Source organism: Gymnodraco acuticeps, unplaced genomic scaffold (assembly GCF_902827175.1).
Source record: "Gymnodraco acuticeps unplaced genomic scaffold, fGymAcu1.1, whole genome shotgun sequence".
In the NCBI taxonomy this organism is placed as follows: domain Eukaryota; kingdom Metazoa; phylum Chordata; class Actinopteri; order Perciformes; family Bathydraconidae; genus Gymnodraco; species Gymnodraco acuticeps.
This window is the reverse complement of record NW_022992263.1, coordinates 1-21,242: the sequence shown is the minus strand read 5'-3', so window position 1 is coordinate 21,242 and position 21,242 is coordinate 1. Positions and strand designations below refer to the sequence as shown.

General features: G+C 42.6%; 1 protein-coding gene and 1 long non-coding RNA gene across 3 annotated transcripts; both read left to right on the top strand.

Moving 5' to 3' along the window:
- Positions 1-312: 312 nt before the first annotated feature.
- Positions 313-12,840, top strand: LOC117540348 (ephrin type-A receptor 4-A-like). Its single transcript, XM_034206981.1, has 3 exons — positions 313-398; positions 12,231-12,386; positions 12,569-12,840. The coding sequence occupies exons 2-3, from the start codon at positions 12,335-12,337 to the stop codon at positions 12,838-12,840; spliced, it is 324 nt and encodes a 107-aa protein (XP_034062872.1). The 5' UTR covers positions 313-398; positions 12,231-12,334.
- A 195-nt stretch (positions 12,841-13,035) lies between these two features.
- On the top strand, positions 13,036-18,820 carry LOC117540352. Of its 2 annotated transcripts, XR_004568159.1 has the most exons (4): positions 13,036-13,131; positions 13,243-13,679; positions 14,227-14,456; positions 16,586-18,820. It is a non-coding gene; the product is annotated as an uncharacterized LOC117540352 (long non-coding RNA). The 2 variants fall into 2 exon arrangements; XR_004568158.1 differs by having other exon boundaries at positions 13,243-14,456.
- Positions 18,821-21,242: the final 2,422 nt, after the last annotated feature.

Genomic DNA, 21,242 nt, shown 5'->3' with positions numbered 1-21,242 from the left:
CTGTCGAGGACAAAAATGCTAATAAAATGTAATGAAATAGCTATAGGTGGAAAAAGTAGCCTATCAGGTCTCTTATTTTAAGCCTCCCGGAAATTGTTTGAAGAATGTAAGATATATGTTCTTATCGATATATTTTAAACATAAGTTTCCCACTTACAAAGTAACAAACAAACAATATCTGAAAAATCGATGCTTTTGTTATCAAAATTATGGATCCGAACCCATCCGAACTAGCCCCGCTCACGCGCCAGGCCACGCCGCGCGGGGGTCCTTCGTAGTATTTTCGGAGCCTGGCCTATTTTCATGTTTAGAGGAAACAACGGATATATTCACCCAAACATGTTTGACTCATACATTTTTGGGCACCAAAATCGGCGACTAGCAGACGTATCAGAAAGGTAAGTGTTGTTAGCATCTTACATTTTTTTACGTTGTTGGTTAGCTTGTTAACATGTAACTGGCAATGGCTGACAGAGCATTAGCGGTTGTCAAATATGCAAACATTTCTGGAAAGAGCTTTTGGTAGATTAGTGGAGGAAGCGCAGGTTCTTGTTAACATGCACAAACTCTACACTCTAACATGTTAGCTGTCAAAAAACTGTCACTATGCAAATGCTAACTCCTTCTTCCTGTGGGCCTATTTACCTGTGGTAATGTGTGGGCCTATTTACCTGTGGTAATGTGTGGGCATTTGCCTTGGCTGTTTCGAATTTGTGACGTAGCCTACCTAATCTAAATGTGCGTTATATTTTCAGATTTTATGAAAGAGCATTAACATACAAATATGTTTTTCAGTAGAGGGGATTAAAAGTAAGGTTACCATATTGTGTAAATACTGTTAAAAATGACTTGAAAGTCCTGCTTTGAAATTGTTACAGTATTTAAGTAAAAGTGAAGAAATACTGGCATTTAACTTTTCTTATTCCGAAAGTAAAAGTTTGGCAGATAACTATAAATATGCCTATATCAATTTTTACAAATTAAAATAATTTAATTTTTGCCGTTTATAAAGGTGGAGCTAATTTAATACTGCTCAGTAGTGTAATATTGAACCTAAACATCATCATCTATTAGCCTATTAGTTGATTGAATGTTGTGTTAATAATCTATATCTTCGAAAAGTAACTTTAATTTAAGAAAAATGTACTGATGTAAATATAACAAAAAGAATCCTCTATATATCTATATCTATATCTATATCTAGAATCGGATGGATGAAACCCTCTTTAATGGTTAAAATGTAGTTGAGGCAAAATATATAGTATAAACTGGAATGATATAGGCCTACACATAGGCCTACTAACATTAGCCTACATCCATCCATCCATCCATCCATCTTCTCCCGCTTATCCGTGGTCGGGTCGCGGGGGTAGCAGTTCCAGCAGAGCCATAAGCCTACATTTAGCTAAATGTAATAAGTTACATTCCACCATTCCATGTAATGTAAATGTTTAAGCCAGAGAATTCAAGTCCTAACATGCCCCATGCAGGCTCATTTTGTGCTTCACCTTGAAGCATCCGCTTTTCCTTATCTCACTTACTCTGACCCTGCAATGGCAGGGAAGTCCCTGGCGCCTCACATTTAGAAAATTATCAGCTTTAGTTGATTGATGCAAGCGACAAAGCCGTAAATGCATTCCTAAGATAACAGGCACACACAAGAAAGAGCAATGTCAATATTTAGGTATTGAATAAGTCTGCGGGTCAACAGAGAAGTAGCAAGGAGCAGGGCAACGCAGCCAGGGCATGAGAACTTGAATCTGACACTCAGTCCCTATGAGTCTTTGTCCTTGACTTGCAGCCCGGCTGTGTATTCTTGCCTGTGTTAAACCAATAGGACGCCTAGAAATAGTCCTGGCTTTGTGTGGCGACTGTAAACTGAGAAAGTCTTCCCCTATTTTCCATCTCCATCCATGCATTCCCTCAGTGTTTCGCAGCGTGGTGGATTTGTCTCTCTTCCATCCACGATGGAAAAAGAGGTACAGAGCCACACAGTTGGCCTGCCGACTGTGCTGTTTGGATTTATGCAAATCCACGTCTGAGTGTATCCAAAGTTACTGCAGGAGGGGTTTGGTTTATGTCCCTGTCGTCGGCTGTAACGTGATTATCCTCGCTCGGTGGGGGTTGAATGTGTGGATGTTTGTGTCTTGTCATTAGGACTGTAAATGACAGGGACTCATGGAGAGACAGAGAAAGTGTGGAGGAGGGGGGGTGAGGCCTGGTGGTGAGGGTATGGGGTGGAGGGGGTTAGCTGGAGATTTGAGCCATACCAGGGCTTTACTGCAAGCCACAATAGCATGTGTGGTGATTGTGTTGAAGGCTTGGCGTCCACAGCCCGAGCCTCCCCCCGTCGACTGTTGTGTGTGGCGGCTTTTGCTTTTCAGAGCTTTTTTCTCCTCCTTGTGGCGTGTTAGATGTCTTTGTTCTCAGGGCGAAGGTCAATTTAAAAAGGAATAAGGAAGAAGGAAAACATTTGGGTTCATGTATGACCTCTCCCTATACCGCCGCCTTTCCACTTTTATTTTTTTGTTGTTTTATGTTCTCCTGGCAGCTCCTCTCAGTGTCATGCGCATATTCAAAAACCGGCTACGCTGAGGAATTTACATCCTCGCTAATTTTAGCAATGGGTTCCTGACCAGAAAACACATCCTCCAATTTCTGTCTATATTGGTCTTCCTGCGTCTTTCCGTTGCTCTTTCTCTCCCCAGCACTCCAGGGTTGTGCAGATTATTCTCCTCCATGCTCCCTCACTTGTGCTGCTTTCACTGCTCAACTAAAAGATTGTATACGTCCTGATCCAAGATTACACTTTGAATAATGCCAAAGCTTCTCTTCAGGTTTAATCCACGTAAAAATAAACCGAGCTGCTGGAACTAAGTGCTTTAATAAACTTATTTAATTACATGGTGAGGAGCAGATAATTATTACCAGCATCTAGCATTTTCCCAAACCGTGCTGCTGAGATCTGTTTGATGTTAGCAGCAGGCGACATGCGGGGGAGAGCAGAGCGGAAACACAAGCCGCTGTTGACATAAGCCTTGTCTTTCTGCAGACTCTTTGTATATTTTGAAACGCCGGCCTAATTCACTCCATATTCCGGCAAAAGGCACAGCTGATGTCACTCAACACATTAGGATTCTCACAGCTCCGTCTTTACAAGGGCCTATCAAGTCTTTGGTGCTGCCGTTCGAGTCATGTCGAGAAATCAAAATAATCATTCTGCATCAGCTAAGTTCAGTTTTACTCTTTAGAGACAAAACATCCCAAGCTGAGTGTTAACTTACCACACCAATATCAGCCTAAAATAACCCTAAAACGATTTTTCTAAAATCTCTATGGTAGCTGGGTTGACAGTGCTAATTAGTCATTAAAAAGGTCACATTGTGGCATTTTAGCCGATACAGTTGTATTAAGTTCTGTACAAGCCAGTCTTCAGCAACAACTTTCTTGATTATATATATTTTTTGTTTCACTTTTTATTAGGGATTAGATTTTTTCTTATTGTATTTGTTGTTTTTTAATAAAATAAGAATAACATTCCAAGCATAACTTATCGTCTCTAGGATGACGTTATAAAAGACTAGAAATGAAGACAAAATGGTTTGACATTATAGGCTAATAAGAGCTAAAAAACGAATTTGACAGAATTAAAACCAGAATTTAGTACAAAATTATACCAAAAAAAGTACCATAAATTATAAGTTCACTATGTGGTCTATGCAAGCCAGAAAATCTACATTTTGATGGAAGGAGAGGAAGCACTGGGTGGACCAGTGGAGTAGGTTGAGTGGCTAGTGCTCTGATTGGCTGAGACATCCGTCATTTAGAAAGACATATACCCTAAACACCAGAGTCAAATACTGGTCAAACATGTGCACACATACAAGGAATTGTCAGTAGCTGTTAATATGCGTACAGAGAAAATAAATGTAGGAAGACACAGAAATAGACACATGGCTAAATGAAGATAAACAAACATAAACATATGGCTATTATGTTCATGTATGTTGGTACAGAAATAAGCTTTAACAATAACACACGTACAGTTTCTTGCACAGTATTTTTATATATATATATATATATATATATATATATATATACAGGTCAGATTAAACTGCATACTGTATAAACAGGATTGTGGCCTGGTGTTGTACAGAGTAGAGTATCGCCGGGCGAAGAATGTTGAAATAAGATAAGATAAGAACTTGAGTGATACCACATTGGGGGAAATGTACTTTTTACAGCAGCTCAGAAGATAAAAAAACAAAGGAAGAGGTGATTGAGTGATAAATAATAATAAAACAAGATTAATAAACAAGACTAAAGTACAAATAAAATAACATGGCTATATAAACTCATACAGATATGGCATATTCATTTGAACAAAAATAATCCATAGTCATGATGAATTAATAAAAGTAAAGGTGTTCTAGTTTCTCTTTTGCGAAGGTTTGCTGTTTTATGTGATAGTAATAGTTAATCCCCCGGGGTTTAGGAATTGAATATCTTTTGGACTAAATTATGATTTTGATAATGTCAACAAATTCTATAGAATTAGGTTCAGCCCAAGTGTAACATTCTCGAACATGAACATCATTTGTGGGGAAAAACCAAGAGTGTATTTCAACTCAAAAGCTAAAGTTTATTTTAATGAGAATGAATAGATCTTTTGGAGCCAGTGTGTAGAGTACATCATTGGTACTTCTACTTAAGCCAATAAGCTTTCAATTACTGTGGTGGTTCCTGTATATGGATGTGTTCTGGAGCGTTCACTTTAACCTTGTAACTGCATGGGTGGTATTTCCTGCATCAGTCCACATATGTGCCTCAGATTACATCGGATTAAATATACTTTTTTTCTCGATCAAAAGAAGAACCAAGCTTTGGAAGTTAATGTGACATTTTAAAAGCAACAGATTTCCCATAAAGAAGAGAGAAAAAACGCTGTCTCATTATTCTGTTTCTCTTACCCAGCATGATGCGTCTCTTTCTGCAACTTTATGGCTTCTCTTTTTTTTCAGCAAAGCTACTCTTTGTCTCAGCGCCGCCCTCTCTTCATTTCCGCCTGTCTGCATATGTTTTGGAGGCCATTAATCGTCCTCTGCACAACATGCACCCCAGCAGATAATTATGGTCATTAAACTAATTAGGGAGCACATGGAGAGGAGGTTTCTGTCGGCCCCGGGGCCTCCCACTCCTCTGCTTCTCTCCCAGGACGGCCGAGGTGGTCCGCTGAAACCCAGGTGAAACCTTGAATACAAAAAAAGGAGTGAATGACTTCAGCCCAGTTCCTCTGGGTAAATGCAATTTCCTGTTGGTGTAGCCTTGAGAGACTTTGCCAAGTTTGCTGCCAGCCAGAAATAACCAAAGCCATTAGCCAGCAAAAGGCCTCACCATTTTCACATCAACAAAGCAGCAATTTAGGTTGGTGTCATCAAAATATGTTTTCCTCAAAGCTGAAAGTGCTATGTTGGCGCTTCTGTGGCGGCACTCAGCGAAAATGAGAATAAGAGATCAGAAGTGGCAGGAATGGGAGGGAAGAGTGGTCAATCTGCAGACAGTGGTTTTCAACATGCTCCGTTTATCATGGGATTCTAGAGCTAATATTATGGTTTCATTGTGCCCGACACAGAGGGAGATCTGGCCCCAACACACAACACACACATGCGAACGCTTAGTTATTGAGACAAATGGAACTGAGACTTCCAGTTAGCGTGCACATGTGCAGGCAAGCCGCAGAAATTCCCGCACACTTCCTCAGAAGGTATCACACGGTTAGTCATGTGGGACAACTCACTGTCCTCCGCTGTTTCGGTGAGGTGTTTCCCAGTGTGGAGGAAACTTCTGTGTAGCAATGCAGTGGGAGTCACCGACTCATGAAGGAGACACGGGATGAGCAGGAGCTTTGATGTCAAACACTGATGGTTTATTTGGAGTTACGGCCGGAGAGTTAACAAGACAGGTGGTGTGTCACGAGTTGACACAGCGGTTGCCAAACCAATTCTGAAGAACTCTTTCTGTAGCTCAAGGTTTTATCTAGTTCGGAGTGTAATAATCAACATTCTTCATCAGTGAGACAAAACAATTATGGACCCTGAATCTGACTAGAGCTCTCGTCCATGGAAAAGAATGTGCTCCAGGGAACCTTCGTCCCTGAACAGTAAACTACCTCATGGCGGCTTGTGCTCCGTCATAGACTGGCAACAACAATGCGCCCAAGCTGCTCCTCCTTAAGAGAGATAGCAGCAATACCCAAGGCCGTAGACCTATGCCATGGGAAAGGAGACAGTGAGAGGAGAAAATTATGAACTGTGTCAAAGGTTGAATACCTAGGCAAATTATTCCCTAACACCCAGAAATGTTAGTATTGCGCTTGGCATGTGTTTCTCTGAAAGAAAAGCACAAGTGAAAGCCAGCAAAGAACAAGCAGCTCCACAAAGATGTTCTCCACTCGTGAATGACATGTAATAGTAACATGTATATCTTGTTATGACTCTGGAATAAAAGGAAAACATACAAAATTCTGCAGTTTCAGGATAAGATCACGTCTTGTACATTAGGGCTCCATCTATCACTTTGAACCATATGTCAATGATGTGAGCTTTATTCATTCACAGGCCCTTAAGCCTCAGAAGGTAGGAAATGTAGATGGAAGAAACGAAACATGAGAAATTGAGGAACTTATGTAGGAACTTGAATTTGAAAGACTTGAATTTGTGGTTTTAGCCACTGTAGCCGCAGCCGCTGCACAGAGGAACATGGCAAGTGGATAAGATGTTTTCTGTTATCAATTGGCTGCCCTTCCTAAGTGAGACAAATGTGCCTGCTTCAGAGACATAGTTATATTGATCTTCTTGTCTAACTGGCAAAGAAAGCAAATAAGCGCATTTCTCAAAACGTTTGAACATTGTCTTAAAACAAGGTACTGTGAAGAAGCTTCTGTGCTTTTTTCTTAGGCGACATTTGTTTTCCCTAAAACATATCACGATGACTTTTTGTACTCCTTTAAGGTCACTTTGTTGCCCATGCGTCTGTTTTATGGATAAGCCAGGCATAATGCAGCTAAGCCCTACTATTAAATACATTTTTCTTTTAAAAAGTTGCATGTGTTGGAACCTGATGTAAAAAAGGAATTCATTTCCCTCATTTTTGAAATCTTACCGTCAACTCAATATCTAATTAGCTTTGAAAGCACTTATCTGATTGTATGTGGTTTTTGAAGTGCAGTGGTGAGTGGTGCAATTTATAAAAAACTTTCGACGATTTATCTTTTACAGTTTGCCAATTCAGATCCAATTGGCCATGGGAAAGGTTTTTCTCTCCCTTTTCAATAAGACTGCCAACGTTTACGTGTTTTCCTGTCTGCTTTATTAATACATTGATCAGGACAGTGTTTCATTTAATTTCCTAAATGATCAATTAAGGTACATAAATGACACAAGCCTATCAGTTTGTTTAAAGGTGAATGTTGCTCCTGGGGTACATCAGAGGCTCAATCAAGTAAAGTGCATCAGGTGTGCCTCATGAAGTCCTGTTGGCAGGCAGGAGCTGGGCACTGATGGGATGTAGAAAGATAGGTAAGGCATTACTGCAGTTAATTACATTCTATAACATGAATGGTTATGGGTAGGGAGCAATAGATTGAATTGAAGGCAGGAACTTTTAGATGATGTATTAGTGGTATGTTCATTATTCTCTGGAATTGGAAATCTAGCTTGATGTATCTCGCCCTACACCCACCTGGACAGATGGTACGTTCCAGTTGTATAAACCTGATTCTTCTTTGTCATTGCCAAACGGTCTCATCTAACCTTTATAAGGTGACGGGACAACATCCTGAAACTTGAAAAACACCATATTTAAGTTGTTAAATTTCAAACAAATTTAAAGTCATATTGAATTTTGATGCCTTTAATTATTAATTATTTATTATTATTATTAATTATTTAATTATTGAATTGTATATCTGTGACAACCCTCTGGCTCACGCCACTTTGGATTAGAAGATTCTGCTCTATATACTACTCTAAAAATAACTGCTCCATAGCTACAGGTTCTCCTGATAAAGACATTGTTTTTCTCGTCCAAGGCTTTCTCAAAGTAACTTTCTAATCTAAATGTTTTAATGTAAACAGCCAAACGTAATCATTCTGCACCATGCATAATATATTTCAAAATCAAAAATGTTAACAAAGTATTTTGAATTCCAGAGTAAGACGGGCAATGGAAAACAAAATGAAACTTGTCAGGCCAACAGCACATAGCATCTTTTCTTCCAAACTGAAATACTGTCTGTGAACAGTATGTGGTTCAATACCAGATGTCAACAGGTCACATAAGGATGCTTTTTAAAGAAAGGATATCTATATTTGTATCATTCCAAAATAGCTTTGGTTACGTCCATTTATCATCAGTCCATTGCTCTTAATCCTGCCGAAGCCTCAGATTCTCTGAACAAGGATCAATGTTGAGCTTTCGTTATTTAGAAATGGCGCACTTAACCCATAGTTATAGAAACATGTGCCCAAGAGCCTGTTTTCTGCCAAATCAAGTATTTGATTGCATAACATATCTTGGAGCAAGCCTCAAATATAAGCAACTTGAATTTTTACCTTTTTCTTTTATCAGAATGGGACCATTTTAATTTGAGAAACTTGAATACAGTAGAAACATTATTACAGTCAACTTTAACCACATGTTACAGTTCATAATGCAGTATAAAAACTGTTTTGATCTTATTTACTTTCATACTAATGGGGCCATATTGCATAACAGCAGCAGTCCAAAAGTTCAAACCCTCTGATCTTTGCTTCCCATTTTATGTCTGAGGCTTGTGCCATCTGCCAAACAAGTCTTCATCAGAGCCTCATCAAGACTGATTGTGTTGTTGCATGTGGTCCTACAGCCTCAAGGAGAGCCACTGCAGCCTAACCATGTTAAGTTTTCAGATAGCATTTGGTTGTTCTTGAGGCCGACCTTTGGAGGAGCTTAATGGGAAGCTCTATGTGCGAAATGCAGAGCCGTGTGAATGTGAAGCAGGGTGGCTCTATTAAAAGCAGGGTGGTCTGTCTGCTTGACCTTGTGCGAGGTTTAAAATATACCTCCATCATTTTTAAATCACATCAGTGGGGAATTCCCACATTTTGACACAGACTGCAACAAATAGAAGTGAAAGTTCCCCAGAAACGGGATTATTTGCCATTAGAGAATCAAAGTAATCACACTGTAACATTTCATCATAACTTGACAGGTTAAACTGAGCAGTGTTTCATGTGTGATGTGCATAAATGCCACTGCTTGAGAATCATCCAGTATTGAAAGGCATCCAACTCCCTCTTTGCCTCAAGGGACCGCAGAGATGACTGCTGCTGAATGTCTGTGGCTTCACGGTGAGGAGCATCGCAACTACTGGGCCAAACACCCACATTCTCATCTGATGAAATTCAAGATTCATTACATGTGATAGGAGATCTAAGCAGACTAGATATTCAGTCACACATAAGGAACATAAGAAAGATGGTTTTTTTTGGATAGTTCATATTAAGAACTGCACAAATCAGGTTTGCACAACAACCGGTTTCTGCAAGGAGGAAAGACTTTCTCTTTCTGGACTGAATTATTGATAGGACACTTTTGCTACGACAATACATGTATTAGGCATCAACCAAAACACTTGAATAGTCGTGGCATTGATACAAAAGATATGTGATAGAAAAAAAGAACTGCTGCACTTTCTCTTTTTCACCACAAGATGTCAGACTGCTCTAACCAGCTCCCTCCTCTGTCTTTGCATAAGTTACTTGAGGGTTTTCAGGTGCCAAAATGTTTTGTTAGGTGTCACTTTTCCAGTAGTCCCTTTTAGGTCCCAAGGATGTCAGGTTCAGGTTGCTTTATTTGTACCCAAAGGTATAGTACAAAATCTAATAATCAGTTAACCAATAAAATAAATAAGCTAGAAATAGGAAACCTTAACCAAAGGTTCAACTGTTTTTTAAAAACTTTTTTCCAAGGTTCTATGGTTTCTTTATTGTGTTTTAGGGTTCCTGAGGATGTTTTAGGTTTTCAAGAGCTCCAGTAGTCCTGATGAACATGATCGGGGGTTCATGGGTTTCTTGGGGCAGACCACATTTTCTGATGGTGTTTTAGGGGTTCATTGAGACCTTTTTAAAGGAGACCTTGAACACTTCAAAATTTTATTAGTGCCCTGTCAAGGGTCTCCTGAAAACGAAACTTCAGCAACCACTTTCAGAAACACATGGACCACTAAAAGCAGCCTGCAACAGTTAATACCCCCTGGAAAGGATTTGTAAAGGGTCCTTGATGAGGTACCATGATAATAAAATGTAATGGAACTATGAATGGTATGTAATGTTGTTCTTCTGTTCCTAGTTGGGTAATGGTTGCAAAGTAACTTAAGGCCCCTAAGCGCTACCTTTTCTGAACATGGAAAGAAGTACAGGCATTAGGGCAAGAGTATACTTTTCTCTGCCAAGGGAAAATAAAATGAAAACTGTTTTTTACTGTTGTGAAAATAAGCTTTGTTCAACATGTCACACAGCTCTTTCTAATTAAGCTTAGATTTCTTTAAATGCTGATGTCAGCGCCCGGTGTTTTTGCTAACTTTATCAGCACTATCCTCCCCTGGCCATCAAACGATGTTTCTGTGCCTCCTTTATCTGGCAAATTGGTAGGATCAGAAAAAAGCTCCTCAAACATGAGGTGTCTTGGCTGCCATGGCAACAGGATTTTCCCCCGGATGGAGGCAAGGGCACTGTTGCCGTGGGTGATGTCAGCTAAGCCCTGAATTCACAGCGCGAGGAACCTGAGACAGAAGGGGACAGTGTGTGTGTGTGTGTGTGTGTGTGTGTGTGTGTGTGTGTGTGTGTGTGTGTGTGTGTGTGTGTGTGTGTGTGTGTGTGTGTGTGTGTGTGTGTGTGTGTGTGTGTGTGTGTGTGTGTGTGTGTGTGTGTGTGTGTGTGTGTGTGTTGTGTGTGTGTGTGTGTGTGTGTGTGTGTGTGTGTGTGTGTGTGTGTGTGTGTGTGTGTGTGTGTGTGTGTGTGTGTGTGTGTGTGTGTGTGTGTGTGTGTGTGTGTGTGTGGGTGTGTGTGTGTGTGTGTGGGTGTGTGTGTGTGTGTGTGTTGTGTGTGGTGTGTGTGTGTGTGTGTGTGTGTGTGTGTGTGTGTGTGTGTGTGTGTGTGTGTGTGTGTGTGTGTGTGTGTGTGTGTGTGTGTGTGTGTGTGACAAATATTGGCAGCGGGACATGCACCGGTGACAGGCATTGGACATAATCCCTCTTCTGATCTCAGATTTACCCATGTGTCCTCGGGTGTGCTTTGCATACATGTATGTGTGTTTAGTGCATACATGTGGTGTGTGTGCAGTGCATACATGAATGTGTGTGGCTGCGTCTGTATCAATGTGTGATGGTGCGAGGACATGAGCAGCAGCCTTTGGAATGCTCTTGCAGAGTTTAAAGTAGGGGCGTCTAATATTCACTCTCCTTTATGGCGCGCTCTCTCGAAAAATGTCACACCGTATTAAGTTCATATTTCACCACCGCTAGATTCTCTACCTGGATTTCTCTTAGAGTTGGACGTGTGAAATTAGATGTCATCTAATCTGAGCGATACAGTTTCAAAAGTCTGCAGTCTGAGAAAGAAAAAAGATATAATGCACAATTAGGTGCAAACCAAAAGTCTGCTTTGGACATAGTCACTATTTTTTCTTTGCTCTTTCCTGATGTTCATTGCCTTTCTTTTAAAGCATTGAAGACTGACTTGCTGTCATGGAATGTGGGAAGACGGGTTGTGTTTGTTGTGTGAGAGATGCTAAGAAAGCAGCATCCGGAGGGGGGTTGGTGGTTTTAACAGTAAAGAGTAGGAGTGCCGACTAGGCAGGGAGTCTGCGTTTTTGTTCCAGGGTTGGGTTCATATGAGCAGCAGCTGGAGTGGACAGTTTTAATGAGTAGAGTCAACACAGTGCAGAGCCTTGACTCTGTTTTCCCTCCCGTATCTCTGTCCAGATCCGACCTTTAACCTTAACATAATAAGGTGTCCACTCAACCTTGTTTAGTTGCGTGGAGGGTGATAAGTTCACAGCATTGCCGATCCCTCAAAGACACCTGAACATCTGGAAGAACTGGATGTGCACTTTGTTGAATGAGATTTTGCCTGAAGTCACTGTTGTCCTTGCTCACCTATTTATGCAAATATGTGTTTTTGTGTATGCAGAATGTCAGCCAGGCTTCTTCAAAGACGCACCATCCAGTGACAAGTGTGAGCAGTGTCCTGCCAACACCCAGAGGCTGGACCCTGGGGCTTTGTTTTGTCCCTGCATGGATGGCTTCTACCGTGCTCCCAGTGACCCCCCTACTGGACCCTGCTCAGGTAACAAGCCCCTTGATCTCGAATGAGAACTTTGAAATAAGTACTTTTAGGAATATTCGCTTCCATTTTGAGACTAAATAATGTAACTGTCATGTCAAAAGTAATCCCCCACACTTCCCTGTTTTTCGTCTTCCCTGCTTCTATTAAACATCTCGTCTGTTTTTCCAATCTTTGTTCATCAGGCCTCCCCTCCGCACCACAAGACCTCATATCCACCACCACCCAGCTCTCGGCTGGAAAACTCCTCCTCTCATGGAGCCCGCCTGAAGACACCGGTGGTCGAACCGACATCACCTACAGCGTTGAATGCCAGCGCTGCGAGGGCATTGTGTGCCAGGCCTGTGGAGAGAAAATCCGCTACGAGCCGGCCAACACCGGCCTGACCCAAACCAAAGTATCCGTGAGCGAGTTGGACGCTCACCCTCAATTACACCTTTACTGTGGAGGCACATAGCGGTGGTGTCGCTGTTCGCGAGTCAGGCATCTCCGCGGGCTTTTAGACCGCCATCTACCAGCGCTCTGACTACATCCCTGCACTACACAGGTGAGTGCTGCTGATATGAGGCAGTGGAGTGATGCTATCTGTGCTGCAGTAATGGCAGATGCTATCTCTGAGGCAGTGACAGCTCTGCATGTAAATTTGTGCTGCAAGACTTCTACCAGCTTGTCCCTTTCCTGGGATGTTACACCCCGGCCTCGGGCCCTACCCCCTCCCATCCGCTATGAACTGACCTACCGCAAGAAGGTGAGTTCCTCTTGTTAATTTTCTGAAATACACATAGACAGGAGTAATTAATCTGTATCTTCAACATAAACCATCTTTGTTGACTATATCTCCCCAATTTCCCTTTTTCAGGATGATAACCTGGATGTTACTACCTACATTGTGCTCCTCCTGGAGAAGAATTCTGTGCAGATCATGGATCTTCACAGCATTGCCGATCCCTCAAAGACACCTGAACATCTGGAAGAACTGGATGTGCACTTTGTTGAATGAGATTTTGCCTGAAGTCACTGTTGTCCTTGCTCACCTATCTTATGCAAATATGTGTTTTTGTGTATGCAGAATGTCAGCCAGGCTTCTTCAAAGACGCACCATCCATGTGTTCTGCTTTATCGAGTAGGCTACATTTCCTCATTTCAAACAGATTTGACGAAATCTGTCAAAACTGAAACAACTAATCGCTATAAACTAAAACTCACTTTTCACATGTGGAAACCTGTACTTTGACAGTGGAAAAGCTGGAACAATATATTTTGTACACACTGAAATCTTCACTTTTGACATCAATAGTAAGTAATCTTTGAGTTTATCCATCACCGTAAGTAACATATGTCACAAAACAAATGTTTGTGTTTCTTTGAGGAGAGAATCTAAGTCTATCACTTCTTAGCCATGAAATGCCAGGATTCCATTTTTTTTAACCACGTGTATAGATAGTTAGACAGATAGATAGACAGATAAGTAAGTAGATGGATTCAGTAGAAATATACATTTGATTGATAGAAACAGTTGATAGATAGATACAACAATTTTAACTTTAATATAACACTGCCAAGTAGTACTCTGTGCATTAGTAGCAGCAAGTTAACATTGTTGTATAGCATGGTGCCTACAATTGAATTTGAATATTAAACATGTAGCTTCACCATCAAGCCCTCTATCCACAGTGAGATTGTCCTATATATAGTAGAGGGAATAGAGAGGGAGGAGAATAGAAAACAAATAGATGGGTGGAGATTCAAAGTCGTCAGCAAACATGCATTCATGTATTCTCCCCTATTTCTCTCTCTCTTTCTCTCCCCTCCCCACACTTTGTCACTCTCTCCTCCTATACAGAAAAGTCAGCCAATGCATCAGCCTGCCGCTCATCTGCTCTCACTCCCCCCAGCCTCAGATCCTCTCTGCTCCTCCGCTGACTGACACTGCCGATACCTCTCTCTCTCTTCCCTTCCTTCCTCCCCTTTATTCATCCCTCTCACCTCCTCATCCTCAAGCCACCATGGTGAACGGATAACCTCCCAGCCGTCCTGACACCATGGGTGCCTGCCTCTGCAAAGGTCACAAAGGTCAGTCCACCTGTTGTATGTGTGTCCCAAGTCTATGTGTCTGTCTGTTCTGATCATCATGCAGGAAGTGTTGATAGCATTCTGAAAACATTTGAGGAGAAGTTACATTATGCTTTCAAGGGGTAGCTCTGAAAATCTGAATAATTAAAGTAACAAGAACCCTGAGGTGTCAACAACCACCATTTCTTTTTAAATGCAAGTGTCTGCAGGATGAAACATTTAACCATACATTGAAGAATTCAGCCAAAAAGCTTGTTTTCATCAGTTTTTATTTGTGCAGCTTTTTTTGATCAAAGTGCAGAGATTGCTTTAGGAATTAGACTTGAGGAAGGGGGGGGGGGGGGGGGGTGTGAGGTTGATAATAGGGATTGTGGGGATCAGCGGAAGACAACAGTAGCTTTAGGATGTGATGGCTCCATCCGACGCTCATCTCCAACTTGTCGTGACTTGAAAATGCAACCTGGCTCTTATTTGTCCTTGCTCTAGGTGGAAATATATTAGTGTTTGTTTTCCGGATAAAAAAACAGCAGGGTGCCTCTCAGGAATAACACTAACATGTATTTGTGTCCTCAAAGGATCTAATAAAACAAAAAACATAGTTTTAAGTGTACCAGCTGTCTGATATACCTTAGTGTGTGGGTGTTTAACATTCATGTCACATTCTCATACATTTAGCTTAGCCTGTGATGTTTTTCTCACCTTATTTTGTCTGCTAAAGACTGCTTTTGTTCAGGAAAGGTTCTGATTCAAACCATTTAGAGGGTGATGAGAGCAATGCTTTCAAGCTGGGAGGACAGAGGGAAAGCAGCTGTCAGACAGACAGCTGAGAGAACAGCAGGAGTGTGTGTGAGTATGTTCATGGTTCAGGAATCATGATGGTTTTCTTGACCTGCTAATATCATTCGATAAGACCAGAGACCAGATCGTGACATGGCCATTTCTACTGATCATAATTCCATTGTTGAGGTCTACTAGAATAGATTTACATTGTTCAATGTTCCAAACTCACATTGGTTTCTCATAGAGCATCTCTGTATAGGATGTGTATTCACTCTCTGTCCTAAACGGCTTGTTGGAACTCCTGCACCCCCCTACCTGTGAGCCCACTGTGTTCTGATTGGTCCACCACCGTTACAGCGGAACATCAGGGATTATGTGTTACAATGGCGTTAGTTAGCAACCAGGAAATGACACACCAGTAATGACAAACAGATGAGAATGCTGGCGTGGGGTCTGGGTGCCGTGTTGGCGGGACGTTGCCGGGGCTCGCTGCTGCACCCTTTGAGGCTCGAGGAACGGACAGTGTGAGCTGGATTACTGGTGTCGTTTCCTGGTTGCTGCGTGGGGTCTGCGAGATAGCGAGACACCACAGAGCTCAGCCTGCGCACACACATACACTCACAGCCAGGCTGTTCGCCACACAGTTCGCCACACACTCACAGCCTGAGAAAAGATAAGGCTGAGTGAGTGTGTGTGTGAGGAGCTCCACTGATTGGTTCATTTGGACCGGGCATGGTTACGTCACCATACTCAGGAAAAAGAAAGATCTCCAACGAGGCGTTCTGGGGCAGCATAGACAGGTTATTTTCTGTGTTAGAGTTTTACTCGCTACAGGGTGTACTTTGAGGGTTTGTGACAGACCGTTCACAAGCAGAAAAAGCTACATAACACACAAGGGGACGGGTAATAACCAGAAAGCATGACATGGGACCTTTAAGTAAATGGAGGGCTATCAGTCGCCTTCTGTTTGCTGTCGCGTTTCCATAGTGACAGCCAATTGTCTTGACGACACATCCCAGGGGAAACCCCAGGCGTGTGTTTGTATTCCTGCATGTAAATGTGTGTGTGTGTGTGTCTGTCAACTGACCTGTCTAATGATGTTAACTCTTCTTCCCTCTGAGCCTACGCTTCATTTCCTCTTGTCATTAATTTGGACCTCATCACCATCAATTAAAAATCAAATAAACGGAGAGGCTTCAGTTGTCTATTTGTCTCTCATCCATTAGATATGAGCCTCGCTTGACCCCTGGCCATTAGAGACAACTGGGTTTGACTTTAAAGACTCCGAGACACACTTAACGACACAGTTAGAACACGGATCTAACACAAGCGTGTGTGTGTGTTTGCAGAGCTCCACTATCCCATGACGGTTCGGCAGGATCAGACTGTGGAGGGTCAGCCATCATCTGTCGAGGTGAGTCACATTTACTGTAGATAGATTTTTGCAGATTTAAACAGAAAGCTACACATTTTGGCTTTTACATTCTCCAAGCCCCAGAGTTATAACAGTTTTAAAGGGGCCCTATGATGCACATTTTCAGGTTAATTTCTTATTTTGTGCCTCTACTGTGACATGTTTACATGATTTAATGTTTGAAAAGCTCTTTATTTTTCTCATACTGCCTGTGCTGCAGCACTTCTTTTCACCCTCTGTCTGAAACCAGAGCCCAGTCTGCTCTGATTGGTTAACCGCGTAAAGATGTCCCGTCCCTTAGCCCATCACTTACGATGTGTTTAAGAGTTAGCCAATAGAAGCGATTGTGTTACGTAGTGATGTCATGGAAGTAAACAAAGGAGTCCTATCGCAATGTTTAAGGTAGGGGGGAGAGTGTGGGAGAGAAACTCCCTTTATCGTGAACTTTGAGATTTTAGCCTTTGGACAAAAATCTATATAACACACAAAGCATAGTAGGGCCTCTTAGAATAGCTATTTTCGAGAAAAAATATAGTCCCTAAAAAACTCTGATGCTGAGTTCTGTGAACTATGCAGAGTAATGGGTTGGCAATTAAAAAAAAACTACAAACGCTTTAATGTTTTTTAAAAAGACATCTATTAAAGGTAATGTGTGTGCTTTGGATGGCTGTGGTCGGGTCGAAACAAAATGTTAGTTGGTTCAAATAATACAAGCTATCTCAGATCAACTTATCATGTAAAAATGATTGCAAAACCAATATCGATGCATTATATCCACAGCTGATAGGGAACAAATGTGCATAAACATATATGAAATAACTAACTCAAAAAGAATACATGTAAAGATTATAGTTCTAGATTATAAATCAAATGTACAGATGTTGGAGAGAATGTGGTGAGCAGATCATAAAACACAGTCATATTTTGGTCATGTAAAGCTATTAGTGGTTTCTGGGAACATTTTATGTAGAGAACTGAAATAACTTGTTTTTCTCTCCAATAATCCTTGACTACAGTACACTATTATATAAACTCCATTCATTTAAATTGTGTTGGGGTAGAGGAAGAAACTTGCACAAACAATATCTCAAATCTGGGAAAATAAAACTAAATGACTAATTCCATTAGAGAAAATATGTTTCTCTGTGATAAGGATGAACTAACCCTTTCAGTGTTTGCCTGCACAGTTCTACTGATCGAGTGAAAGTGAAAGTATCAGAATGATCACATTATGGGCCTGCATAAAGGATATGAAATTATTTTAACACAAACAGCATGGCTCAGATTAACTTGCTATTTAGATGATTATCTGCTTATTAATGAACATGTTTACTGTACAGTGAGATGAATGCAGCTGTTTGGCTCTATTTTACGGTGTATATCTTTTTAACAAACAACATGTTGAGTCTGTTCCTCAGCCCGGCACCAGCACAATCCCCATGCTTGTTTCTGGAGTGAAATTACCAAGATTATGCTTTTTCTCTATATTTGTCTATTCACAATAGTAACATCACTAGAATTCTACAAAATATTTAATATTGAACTTTTTATCCTTGTTACTTTAGGGTAAATTTGTATTTACAGTTGACTAACATTTACCATAATTTGTACTTTTACCGTGCTTCGCTACATGTTAGCTAATGTCATGTAGTTTATGTAGGCCTAAATCCTTCACAATTCTAGTGTCTCCATAAGTATTGAATCAGATACTGGTCATATGCAGTGGCGGACTTGCCATCGGGACGAATCCCGATGGGCCGGTACTGAAGTGGGTCGGTCGGACGATGTGGGCCGGTCGGATAAGTCACTAGAACCCCCCCCCGTTGACAATTTACTAGTGGTATTTACTTGCGGTACCGAGGTGGGCCAGTCTGATAAGTCACTAGCATCCACCCCCCCGCCCCGTTGACAATTTACTAGCGGTAACGAAGTGGGCCGATCGAGAGTCCCGGGCTGATTTTTAGCCCCTGGTCAGATGTATATGGTTCTTGTATAAAATGATTTATTGTAAGTAAAGAAGAACTAACAAAACAGTAATTGTTTGAATTTACAAGTTTGATGTCAATCTACCTGTAGCTCATATTGCTAGCTAGCTGGGAAGCTACTAGCAAAAGAAACTATAGGTTACTTACGTAACCCCAGTTCTCAGAGTAACATGAAGTGAGATGTCTCACTATGGGATGCGCCTCATCGCGGAGCAAACAGAAGCATCAATCTCATTACGCCAATCCTGATTGGCTGGTGATCTTGACGTCAACGTCAGGGAATCACCCCCTATAAGTAGCTTGCGCCACGACGCATGCGTCATTCAAAATAAGCACCTCTTCTCGTTTCACCATAGCAAGGAGGGCCGTCTGGTGAGACATCTCACTTCATGTTACTCTGAGAACTGGGGTTACGTAAGTAACCTATAGTTCTCATTTATAACACTCCGTTCGATGTCTCACTATGGGAAATTGTAGCTCCCGTATTGCCAGACGAGCTTATCTCGAAAATCACCAACCAACCAGAACTTAACAGGTAGAGTCCCGACTCAACAAGGTGCCCAGCACTGCTCGGGCCACGCTTGGAGCGGAGACGTCTAGCCTGTAAAAGCGGACAAAAGTGAGCGGCGAGGACCAGCTCGCCGCTGCACAGATGTCTTGGATGGAAACACCCTTGAACAAAGCCCAGGATGTAGCCAGGCCCCAAGTCGAGTGAGCCCGCAGACCCGAAGGTGCTTGCAAACTCTGACTCGTATAGGCCAAAGCAATTGCCTCCACAATCCAGTGGGAGAGCCGTTGCTTAGTAACAGGCTTGCCCTTGTGAGGGTTAGCCCAGGACACAAAGAGTTGGTCATTAAGACGAAGCTCCTTTGATCTGTCCATATATGTGCGTAGAGCACGGACTGGACACAACCGATCCTGCTGCTGTTCCCCGGAGGAAACCAGCGGCGGAGGAAATGCCTCAATGTCAATTGGGGTACACGAACCAACTACCTTTGGTGTAAAGGCAGGGTTGGGCTTCAACAACACTCTCGTTTGCCCTGGGGCGAACTGAGTGCATGAAGGATGTACAGACAGCGCATGAATATCACTGACCCGCTTGGCGGATGCCAGGGCCAGTAACAGCACTGTCTTGAGTGACAGATGTTTCATGTCAGCTCCTTCCAGGGGTTCAAATGGGGTCATTCTGAGCCCATTTAAAACCACTGCCAAGTCCCATAAGGGCACCAGTGACCTGGAGACAGGGAGGAGCCTGCGAGCTCCCTTCATAAAACGGCAGACCAAAGATGTTGGCTAGCCGTCTTACCCTCAAAGCCCACATGGCATGCAGCAATAGCAGCCAGGTACACCTTGATCGTGGAGAAAGCTCTGTGTTTATCGATCAAGTCCTGTAGAAATTATAAAATCACCCCGACAGGACATTGAAAGGAGATGTGTCCTTCTTGAAGGCACCACTCCTCAAACACCCTCCACTTACTGTCATAAAGAGACCTGGTGGAGGAAGCTCTCGCACTCTGAATAGTGTTTATCACCTTCTGAGGGAGTCCCACTGTATTCAGATTGTACCACTCACGGGTCAGGCCCATAGTGCCCTGCGCTCTGGGCGTGGGTGAAGGATCGCCCCCCCCGCCTGAGACAATCTGTCCCTGCGTAGAGGGGGCTGCCATGGCTGCCCGCACAACAGCTGATATATCTCCGCCAGCCCGTACGTTGCGGGCTAGGGCGGAGTTGGGGGTATCCGAGCCAGGGGTGGGAACGCGTACAGAAGACCCGGAGGTCAATCGTGTACGAGTGCGTCCACGCCTAACGGTGCGTTATATCGTGCATTAAAGAGAACAGCTGTCATTGTGCATTTTCTCTTTATGCGAACAGATTTAACGCGGCTCTGCCGTAACGCACCCACAGCGGACTCACGATCCTTGGATGTGGAGTCCAGTCTGCATAGAGTGGTGCACCTCTGGACAGTAGTTCTGTCCCAAGGTACATCACTCCTGGTACAGGCAGAAAGCGTTTTAGGGTGGGGAACACCGCTAAAAGCTCCGGGTGATTTACGTGCGCCCGCTGGAGGTCTCTGCTCCAGAGACCCCTCACCGGGCGACCTTCGTAAATACCCTATCAGCCTGTCAGACATGCGTCCGTGGTGACCACCTTCCGTGAAAGGACAGCACCCGTAGGCGCGCCCCATACTAGAAAAGTCGGGTGCGGCCAGTGGCGTAGTGCCACTACGCATTTCATAATAACCAATACTCTCCGCACGCCGTGGCGCGCGGGGTTTAGTTTTATTATGAGACCCATGTTGAGCAGGTGCTTTACGAGGACATTTGTCTGCGTAATCTGACTCTGCTCGGCGGGCATTATAGATAAAACCCTCCTTTCTAGGAGAGAGAGAATCTCTCTCTCCAGAATATGGGTTGACTCTCCCCGGGCTTGTGAATACAGATAGCCCGAGAAGCGAGGGGGGGTGACGGTGACTTGGAGTCTGTAGCTCCGTGTAACTGTCTTGAGAAACCCAAGCAGATGTCGTGAGCATCTCCCGCTGCTCCTTAGAGCCAGCTGAGATGTCACGTCTCTTCCCCTCTGAGTCTCTATTTGTTGTGTTATGGGGCC

Bases quoted from the DNA above. Each gene is read 5' to 3' on its own strand.
- LOC117540348 (XM_034206981.1), top strand. From the start codon at position 12,335: ATGGATGGCTTCTACCGTGCTCCCAGTGACCCCCCTACTGGACCCTGC. The intron at 12,387-12,568 runs GTAACAAGCCCC...TTTGTTCATCAG, and splicing joins CCCTACTGGACCCTGCTCAG to GCCTCCCCTCCGCACCACAA.